General features: G+C 33.7%; 2 protein-coding genes across 3 annotated transcripts; both read left to right on the top strand.

Annotated features, from left to right (window-relative positions):
* Positions 1 to 483: 483 nt before the first annotated feature.
* Positions 484 to 1,497, top strand: LOC105135107 (dehydration-responsive element-binding protein 1J-like). The gene has a single exon (XM_011039822.1). The coding sequence runs from the start codon at positions 484 to 486 to the stop codon at positions 1,495 to 1,497; it is 1,014 nt and encodes a 337-aa protein (XP_011038124.1).
* A 6,026-nt stretch (positions 1,498 to 7,523) lies between these two features.
* On the top strand, positions 7,524 to 9,846 carry LOC105135054 (WAT1-related protein At3g30340-like). Of its 2 annotated transcripts, none has more exons than XM_011039732.1 (6): positions 7,524 to 8,054; positions 8,298 to 8,360; positions 8,446 to 8,562; positions 8,671 to 9,085; positions 9,177 to 9,328; positions 9,417 to 9,846. In XM_011039732.1, the coding sequence occupies exons 1-6, from the start codon at positions 7,864 to 7,866 to the stop codon at positions 9,583 to 9,585; spliced, it is 1,107 nt and encodes a 368-aa protein (XP_011038034.1). In that variant the 5' UTR covers positions 7,524 to 7,863; the 3' UTR covers positions 9,586 to 9,846. The 2 variants fall into 2 exon arrangements, with proteins under 2 accessions (XP_011038034.1, XP_011038035.1); XM_011039733.1 differs by having other exon boundaries at positions 7,878 to 8,054; positions 8,249 to 8,360.
* The last annotated feature ends 384 nt before the right edge of the window (positions 9,847 to 10,230 follow it).

Genomic DNA, 10,230 nt, shown 5'->3' with positions numbered 1-10,230 from the left:
AAAATAAAAACTTATAAAGATATTTATAATTCTGATTAATTAAACAGTAGTCGAAATCGAAATGATGGCTAATTAAATTTATTTTTGGAATTATTGAGCTTGGATCATCTTAATTTTTGTTCCATGAACTGGCAAGAACTCCAAATATTTTGAAGAAAATTGAAGGTACACAACCAGCTTGACTACCCAATTGGTGTGTGGATCACTTCATTGTTCTATCATTTTGGATAATGGATCATCACAGGACTTGTTCTATCTGTTTAAAGCAACGAATACTGTAATGTTGCAAATATATTATTCTTGTTTCGATATAAACAACATGGCCTGCAATATTCAATCTAGCTGAGCTTAACATTTTCTCACTTGTCCATACATGGATGTCATCAGATACCTGCATGGTTTTAGCATTATAAGAACCAGCTCCTTAGACCCTGGCACGGTTCCATAAAGTAGAGGGTTAATTCTGTAGCAGGAGAAGGAAATATGGGAGCACCAACAGGTGATGGTTCGCGAGGCAGAAGGAAGTCATCATCAAGGGGACACCACAGGTTTGTTGGGGTTAGGCAGAGGCCATCAGGGAGATGGGTGGCAGAGATTAAGGACTCGTTGCAAAAGGTTAGACTCTGGCTTGGAACTTTTGATACCGCTGAGGATGCTGCAAGAGCATATGATGATGCGGCTAGAGCGTTACGCGGTGCTAATGCGCGTACAAACTTTGAATTGCCTCAGCCTGCACCAAATTCCGGCGCTGGCCGTCGCAGTCTTATAGAAGTTGAGCCTTTCTCATTTGAGGAGGTTTGCGGGACGGGAAGTGAAGCGGGAGGGATTCTTGGTGCCCTCAAAGCCAAGCTGCTTGATGGCAAGGGATTGCAGGAGCTTCCGTCTGCTGCTCGTTTTTCAAGTGTGCAGCCTAACTTGGCTGCGAATACTTCTCACAAAAACAATTATAAGAGAGATCTGGCATCGACAGGCTCTATTCCTCGCGGAGCTGGAACTCTAAATGCTATCCAGGATCCTTGTACTTTAGGATCTCGTAAGATTGACCTTGTCTTAGATCATGATCATGGTGACATGATGGCTGGTCATGTTGCGGCTGGCCTGTGGAATCAACTATGTCATGGTACTACAGCAACAACAAACTTGGAATGGCCCAGTGAACCAGCACCAAATGAAGTCGCCTGGGCCACGCAGATGAACCATATTTCTGATCAGGCCGCTATGTTTGCCAGTAGTACTTCAATTACTACTTCTGCATGGCCACTTTCTGCGACAGCTCAACCATGTGTTGATTTGATGTATTCGAATCCGTGCGCCATTGAGATGCCTATGAACAAGATTAGTCGAATTATTACAACAAACGTGCCAACATCGCAAATTGATGGATGTATTTGGACCACTGAGCAACAATTCCTGCACTGTGATAATAGTGGCTGGACTGGTGGTAATAGCACTTGGGATCCGTTTCTCTTGTATCCTCATTCCTCAGCGTTAGGGTGACATTGGATGATCTTTCATTTCCTCCATTGTTACTGCAATTTCTCCCTACCAACTACAGTTACCAGCTAATCATTCTTTTACATGTGCACCATAAATTCCCACCTATATATAGGGCTTGCAAGTTCAAGAATTTTTTTTCCAGGGAGTGATCAATATCTGTAATTTGTACTTAAATCTAGTATGCTAAAGTATGTTTCACAATCTTTTGTTTATTGGAGGAATTGTACTGCCTCAGCTGTGAAGTAATTCCTTCTATTTCTTAATCACGAAAAGGAAAAAATTCCCTTTGAATGCTGCCAATTGTCAAACAGTTAGTTTTATATTTCTGAAAAGCAATCCTATCAGACTGGCAATCCTGCTCCTGCAGCTTAAGCACTCAAGTTTTATGTTTTCATGGCTCAAGCAATAAAAATCAACTTTCCATTTCTTTCTTATTTTTGAAAGGAACAGGAATCATGTGCAAGAAATGGTAAGGCAAGCAGGAAGATGGACATCAATGGAATAACAGTTCATATCCTGAATTTTGAATCCCTCACAACAACATCCAGAACTGGCTTGCATATCCGCAGTAAATTATTGATCTAGTATAGCATGCGAAGATTACGATAATGTATTGATCTAGCATGAGATGCGAAGATTCAGACAATGTCAACTGTTAGAATTTAAGTCCATAAAATAAAATAAAAAAGGTTCCATTGCACACTGTATGAAGCCTCGAAATGTAAGATGATTGCTGCCTTGTGATCATCGTTGAAACGACAGCAATATCCAGAATCTGGAGGATATATATTAGTATACTCTAGCAGATGATTTAGTCCATGTTACTAAGCAGTTGATAGGGACTGCTATAATGGTCCTGCAATCAAAAGCCAAAAGATCCGATTTAAGACAATAAAAAAAAAGATCTTGTTACTTCATTTGGACTTGGTAACACAGATGCTAGCTTGAAATGTTTCTTTGTTTTTGACATAGCTTTTTTGTCCCGATGCAGGGACATGACAGGGACCGCGCGAGCCTGACGAGGTTAATTGAACGCCATTTTACTATTGAGGATAGAGTCTAAAAGGGGAATCTGTACACTCCAAAGTGACTACTGTTTCATTCCTGTTTCTTGCCCCCTTAGGAAAGGACATTAGGTATCGGTTAGTTTAAGGTCTAAATCATCATCCACGTTGGCAGTTCATCTTCATGTGTTTTCGGTGGAATGCTAAGTAATCTCACAAAAGAAAATATGAACATAAAATATATTAAAACTTTAAGAAAATTTTAGCGTTTAGTTTAGTTACTGTCTCATAATAATAATAAAAAACATAAATAATAGAGAAAGAAAAGACATCTTTTTATTTTAAAAATATATAATTTCACTCCAAAGCTGTCACTAAGTAAATTTTATTTTATGTTTTGTTTTTCAACTAAACACATTTTCATATTTATTTTTTCTATTTTAATGGTAGTTAATAATAAGAGAAGCTTCGTACACCAAAGTGGAAAAGAAAAATGAACATTATGCTATTTTTTATTGGACCAGCACTCATGGGAAAACAAAATAAAAAAGTGGTGTGGTCAGATTTGAAATAATAGATGATTTTAAATAGTTAATAAATTTATTATAATTAAATAGGGATTTGCCACATATAAATTATATAAATGACAATTAAATAGGGATTTGCCACATATAAATTAAATGACGTAATAAATATATTTATGAATTAGTAAAGTTAATTTAGATTGGAAAAAAGATTTGTTTGTTCTAAACTATCATTTGGAAAAAAGATTTGTTTGTTCTAAACTAGCATGATGATCTAAAAAGATTATATTCAATCTTGCTTAATTTTTTATAAAAGTTTCCAAAAATCATTTTTATACTATAATACTTTCAGTGTTATATACACCGTCGGATCTTAAGATATCGATAAGCTCATCCCGAGATCTTGGTTAGGCTAATTTTGTTATTTTTCTTGTTTTATGCTTTGTTTCGGATGTTATGATTATTTTTTTTGTATTTTTAAATTTTCATTTTATTTTTTAGTTAAGGTAGAGTTTATGGTGTTTTATAAACCTCTACTTTATCAGCATTAATTTCTAGAAGGAATAAAGTTGTGAATTTAAGTTTCACATTCCAATCACTTTTCACTCATCAAATTTCTATATTCTGATTTTTTTTTTTGCTGTGTTTAGCTTCTGTCGGCATAAAAAGAGCCTTCTTATGTGTCGCATGGTAATATCATATGCGCTTCTCTTAAATGTACAAGAAATCCATTATCACCTGGCTCAATTATATGGTCCATTAACAATGTATTCCTTTCCAGATCAACTGGGACCAGGTAAATGAATGGCTGTGGCTCTTCCTTCAGAAAGTTGTCAGTTGGAATATAGAATCAGGAACAGGTTCTCAGTTCTACATTATAAGAGAATTAAAAGAGTGAAGGTGGAGGGGGTGCTGAAAGTTCAAGGATGGAAACAGTTGACATATTCAATATCTTGATAGTGTAAAAGCATCTCTTAGCGAATCCACACAGCAGTATTCTTCCTATTACCTGCTCAGCAGCGGTCTGCATTGGTGATGAACAATCGCAATAACTCTTAGCTCAGGATCCCCCATATTAATTGCACTTCAAAGAGTACAATCTGCCAGGATATTACACGGGCCACGTTTGTTTTTTGAATAGTTACTAGCCAGCTAGAGAGGTAAGGACTAGCAGCTAAAAGATTGGGATGGAATTAAGTGAGATAGAGAGGGATAATTTCAGCTTGGAGTGCAATCCAGGAAGTGATAGCTAGGTAGAAGACAAGTGCGTGCGTGTAAAAGATGACACAGACATTTGAAGTGGCACCATTGAAGTGTAGGGATGGACAGTGCACAGAAATCTTCCTAGTTGCTGCGTCTAATCAAGGTGATCGCTGCTTTTCTGCACTATTCTTTCCGGTATTTACGAGAAGATTTGACATGTTGGTCTTGCTCTGCACATTGTAAACGCCAACTGTGGACACAGACTGTCCTCTTTTGTATAAAATCTGCAGCGCGATAGCCTTCAAATGAACCTAATTTGGAATAATAAAACAAGATATATTTCTAGCAATTGAGTGCAATACAGTGATTGAGGAAATTGACGCAACTTTATACCAAATAATGACCTAGAGCGAATGATAATGAAAATTATTACCCCTTCGACGACTCATTCGGTTTGTTATATCTGAAACTCTCAAATATATTTGTTTTTTAAAAAATAATTTTTAAAAAGTTAAGTTTTAAATTTTTTTAAATTTATTTATTGTTAGAAAAATTAATGAATGAAAAATATTTTTTAATAAAAAAATTAACTTGATTTTTAATAAAATGTTTTTCTAAAAAATTTAGATGGAAAATATTTTTTAGAAGTTGTGAAAAATTTAAAATTATCATATTATTTACTGATTATATCAAATTTGATCTTTAAATTTTTTGATTGCTATATATATATTTTTTTTTTATTTTGACAATTTTTTTTTTGAATATTTATTTTTATAATTGTTATTTATTTTTTTCTTATTATTTTTTTTATTAAAATTTTTTATCTATCAAATTTAATCCTTATTTTTTGATTGTTACTTATTTTATTTGAATTAATTTATGAAATGTTAATTATTATTATTTTAATTTCTTCATCTTTTATTTTTTAAAATTTTTAGATTTGATTTCTATTATTTTGATTATTATTTGAGATAATTTAAAAATATATATATATTTTTAATTTCATTCTCATTCAACTTTTTAATTTGTAACATTTGTTCCTTATTATTTTAATGAACTTGAAAACAATAAAATATTAATAAGTTATTTTCAGCTTATTTTTCATGACATAACCAAATGCTGAAAAGATTTTTCCAACTTATTTTTCATTATACTACTAAACATCAGAAAATAATTTATTTTTCCAGAATTTACTTTTTCAAAAAAATAATTTATTTTTCCAGAATTTACTTTTTTTTAAAAAAATGTTTTAAATATTTTTCAGCAAACAAATATAATCTATATATCAAATCTCTAAACAATCTCATAATTATAAAGAATATCAAAATAAACAGTTAATTCATCCATGGTTGCTATGCTTTATATTATAAGCAGGTATAAAACCTAATTCTTAATAGGAAAAAATTTCTAAAAAGTAATTATAAAGTTAATATTAACAAATACTTTAAAACGTGTAGGAAAAGTAGTTTTCCTCACATTTTTTTCATTTTTTTTCATGTTTTGTCTTTCTTTTCTTTTGATTTTTTTTTCTTTTGCGTTTTACATGTTATTTTTTTTTCCAAGATTGTCTTCTTGTTCTTTTTATTCTTGTTTTTTTTAAATTATTTTGTCGATTTTTTTAATATTAAACTAGTTGAAATTTTAGTTCTGTAGTTTTTTTAAAAAAACATTATGGATTACTATAATATTTTTCTACATAGTTTTTTAATGAATATTTTTTTTTTCAAAATAAACTTTGTCAATTTTTTTTTATATATATTGAGCTTGTTGAAAATTTTGCTTCATAGTTTTTTCTTTAAAATACCATGTATTGTTCCAGTATTTTCCCACATGATTTTTGTTTTGTTATAGTGTTTCTCCATGTATTTTTTTAAATTATCTTTGTTAATTTTTTTAATATTGAGTTAATTGAGAATTTTGTTTCGTAATTTTTTCTTTAAAACATTGTGGATTGCTACAATATTCCCTCACATAATTTTTTTTGTTATGATTTTTTTTTAAATTATCTTTCTCAATTTTATTATTTTTAATATTGAGCTGGTTAAAAATTACAACTATAGATTTTCTCATGAAATACTATAGATTGCTACAATATTTCCCTGCATGGTTTTTTTATGTTATGATTTTTTTCAAAATTTTCTTTGTTAATTTTATTTTTTAAAAATTAAGATGATGAAGAATTTAATTTTATAGTTTTTTCCTTGAAAACATTGTGGATTCTAACAATTTTTCTCCATATTTTTTTTTCTATAAACCCACAATAACACACAAGTATGTATAAGCCCAGGAGCGGAGTAGTAAAAAATAATTAAAAGGGGTCAAATTAAAAAAATTATTTTTAAAAAGTTAAAATTTCAATTATTTTATATAAAAGAGGGGCTGAAAAAAATTTTCTTGCCCCTCTCTCCCTCCACCATTGTGCAAGCCCACGACATTGCACGAGCTTGATATCTAGTAAAGATTTCTAAACTATGTTGAAAATATAAAATTATAAAGGTGATATTTAATTTTCTAAAATTGCTCTAGAAGAAACTTATTTTTGAATTCGAAACTATCATCCATCATGAATATATTCTTTACAACCTCCAACCATGGTGATTTCTTAGGATTAATTATAACACAATTAATTTTTTTTTTTTTGGTGATTTCTTAGGATTAATTATAACACAACTAATTTTTTTAAAAAAAAAATAGTTATTTTCTCATAAAGTTCTTGCATCAGATTTCTTGGATTAAAAGAAAATTATCATTAACTTCAAATTATTTATATAGCAAAACATCCTCAATAAAAAACCATCATCCATTATAAAAACATTCAACATAATATTCTTCTAGCATAGCCTCCTCAATTAAAAAATCAATGATCTTTTCTATATGTAAGTACTCATTTCCTCAGGAATCCTTCAGCACTTTTGTGCAGTCTCATTACTAGGATTTTCAATAACAGCATGTAATGTCTAATTATAAAAAATTATTGAGTTTTCTGATATTAATTAATACAGCTATAATACCAACAAACATGACCGGAAAAAATAATTAAAAAAATCTGAAAGCTCTCAAAATCTCCTGCGTCACAAATTAAGACACTTTCTTGGATACAAAACTCTCTCCCCTTGCGTGTAAAGGATGTTAACCATGTATTAGATGCTACGTGCAGGGGACCCCCATGAAAAAGAAGCCATTAAGCTATGCTTGGCACAGCAAACAATAAACTCATAAAGTACATCATGCACCAAGATAAAGCCTAGAAGAAAATGCAAGTGAAAAACTCGTGGTCAATATCTACTGCTTCTTCTGCCATTTTCGAGGACCAAATCATGTATTGATGCTTCACTGTTTTGTATGATCCGTGATGCTAAATGATTCTCTTGTAATCTCCATTTGTTGGAAGGTATCACTCAAAAGGAAGTGTAAAGAAGAGAATAAATAGCGAACTATTGTCGATGTTAGTTGCTTAAAGCGTTGATGTGACTTGAAGAATTTAATTCTGCTTTCTACCCAATTATTCCAGAGTCCATTTATTTAGAGCAAATCTCTGCACATAAGCTTGTGGTACTGCCTGATAGAGGAAATTGGTTAGCAAAGAGAGTGATAAGAAAGGTGTTACTCTACTTCTTTCAAGAGTGCTGGATTCAATGGCTGATTTGAAGAGCTGTGATCAATGGAAACCTTTCATAGCAATGATAACAATTGATTTTGCTTTTTCCATTGTGAATATTCTTCTCAAGAAAGTCCTTGATGAGGGGATTAACCATTTGGTCCTTGTCACATACCGGCTTTCGATTTCTGCTATTTTCTTGGGTCCTATCGGCTACTTCCGGGAAAGGTAGTAGCTCTTTAGTCCAACATTCTGCTTATTTTTATTTTGATTTCTTGACTGTATAAACTCGCGCCCCTCCCCAGAATAGTCTATACAGGCATGTAGCTAGCTACCTTGCTAGAACCAAATGTTCGTCGGCTAATTAAGTTAACGAATAAGGATTGAAGTTCTTATTGTAGCCTTGTGATACTACTTTTCAGATATTAAAGCAACAGATCTTACAAATCAAGCTTGCTGGCTTGCTTGCAGGGGTAGCAGACCACAGCTCACATTACGCATCTTATGTTACCTGTTCCTCAGTGCGATTGTTGGGTGAGTATTGTTTAAGCCTTTTCAAGTTTTCAATATCCTTGCCACTACTATCATGGAAGACTCATCAAATAATTGTTCCTTGCAGGGCATCACTGACACAATACTTCTTCCTCACCGGCATTCAATATACATCTGCCACGTTTTCATGTGCCTTCATCAACATGGTTCCTGTCGTTACGTTTATAATGGCACTGCCATTCAAGTATCCATAATAATTTTCTTTCAACTTTCATGGTTCCGCAATGTGTTATATTCTTTGTCGCAGTCTTGCAGCTTTAGCTTTTCTTGGTTTCTATCTATTGCCTTGCAGAATGGAGACTGTTCATATAAAATCCAACAGCGGAAAAGCCAAAGTACTCGGTACCCTGGTGTGTGTTGCTGGTGCCATGCTGTTGACTTTCAACCGAGGAGCACCATTATTTAACAATTCACCTGGTCAAGCTGTAACTCAAGCCATGGATCATAGCCTAAAGCTGAGCCAAACTAAAAGGGCCGGAAGATGGACCTTTGGTTGTATTGCTTTGCTTGTTGGAACGCTGTTGTGGTCTGGTTGGTATGTACTTCAATCACATATTGGAAGGAGATACCCCTGCCAATGTTCGAGCACTGCCATTATGTCCTTCTTTGGTGCCATTCAGTCAGCTATTTTATGCTTGTCCACTGAAAGGAGCCTCTCCATATGGGTTCTGAAGGGGAAAATAGAAATTATGACTGTCCTGTATGCTGTAAGCATAACCTTCACAAGCTGAAAGCCATAGAGCTATATATTAGTTTCTGTCGTCTCTTCATTACTGAATGAACCATTGATTTATGCAGGGAATGATAGGATCAGGCTTGTGCTATGTGGGCATGTCATGGTGTGTTAAGAAAAGGGGTCCGGTCTTTACAGCAGCATTCAGTCCCCTAGTTCAGATAATGGCAGCCATGCTTGATGTCCCTATCCTCCATGAGGAACTCTATCTTGGCAGGTGAACTTTTTGACCATGCTGTCTTGAATAGTACTAACACTGCCTCTATTTTTATTTTATTTTTCACAATAGGGATTTTCATGAGCAGTTTGCTGGGATCCATCTTTGTGATAATTGGCTTGTACATTCTTCTTTGGGGCAAGAACAAAGAAATGCAGATTCACGCAACAAGAGTAGCTCAAGAAGCTGCAGAGATAAAGGAACAAGAGCCCCCCTTACAAGTTATCAGTGTCTCTTGTGATTCAAGGTGTCCTTGAGGCCAAGTTAAATGATCTTTCCTCTTTCCAAGAAAATTCGTGTTTGTACTAATTGTACTTTCCTTTAAATTCCACTAACATTCGAATAAATCTCGAAGAAAATATTTTCAGCTTCTCTTTCTGAAAGAAAAAGAAAATTGAAAGGAGAAAAGAATCGGGTAGGAAGTACTCCTTGTTATGTTATGGAGGCAAAGGTTGTATGCAAGTCTGTTCTTCGGTGGAGCCCTGTAATCAAATAAACAAACGTTTTTGAAGCATTAAGCCGAAAATTTGGATATCGTAGGTGGCTGCCTGTAGATCATGTCAACAAAAAACCATTTTAACACCCTGAGTCTCATGGTGGAGAAGACCGCTGTGCACGCTCTTTTATATAGTTGAAGGAGTCGGGCCATAAACGTGTCTTTTATACTCGTATTTTTACCTAGTCTGGTCCCAAACCTGTACAGCAAGTTTGGGACAGGCCGATTGAAAGAGGCAAGCCATGAGGCATCTTGGGAGAAGCACAGAAACCTTTCTCAACGTGAATTCATTTCAACAATTTTGGTATTTGGAAAGCTCACCGAGCAAGCGTCCCTTTCCTTTGAGTTCGGGGTTCACATTTTGGAGCTGGAAGTCGCACCATGGGCTTGTGATTTTATTCCCGCA

Source organism: Populus euphratica, unplaced genomic scaffold (genome assembly GCF_000495115.2).
Source record: "Populus euphratica unplaced genomic scaffold, PopEup_1.0 scaffold172.1, whole genome shotgun sequence".
NCBI classification, from domain to species: Eukaryota; Viridiplantae; Streptophyta; class Magnoliopsida; order Malpighiales; family Salicaceae; genus Populus; species Populus euphratica.
This window is presented reverse-complemented; position numbering and strand designations above follow the sequence as displayed.

Excerpts from the sequence above, each read along its gene's own strand:
- LOC105135054 (XM_011039732.1), top strand. The coding sequence starts at position 7,864 with ATGGCTGATTTGAAGAGCTGTGATCAATGGAAACCTTTCATAGCAATG. Across the intron at positions 8,361-8,445 it reads TTCCTCAGTGCGATTGTTGG|GGCATCACTGACACAATACT; the intron begins GTGAGTATTGTT and ends TGTTCCTTGCAG. Across the intron at positions 9,086-9,176 it reads TTATGACTGTCCTGTATGCT|GGAATGATAGGATCAGGCTT; the intron begins GTAAGCATAACC and ends TGATTTATGCAG.
- LOC105135107 (XM_011039822.1), top strand. The coding sequence starts at position 484 with ATGGGAGCACCAACAGGTGATGGTTCGCGAGGCAGAAGGAAGTCATCA.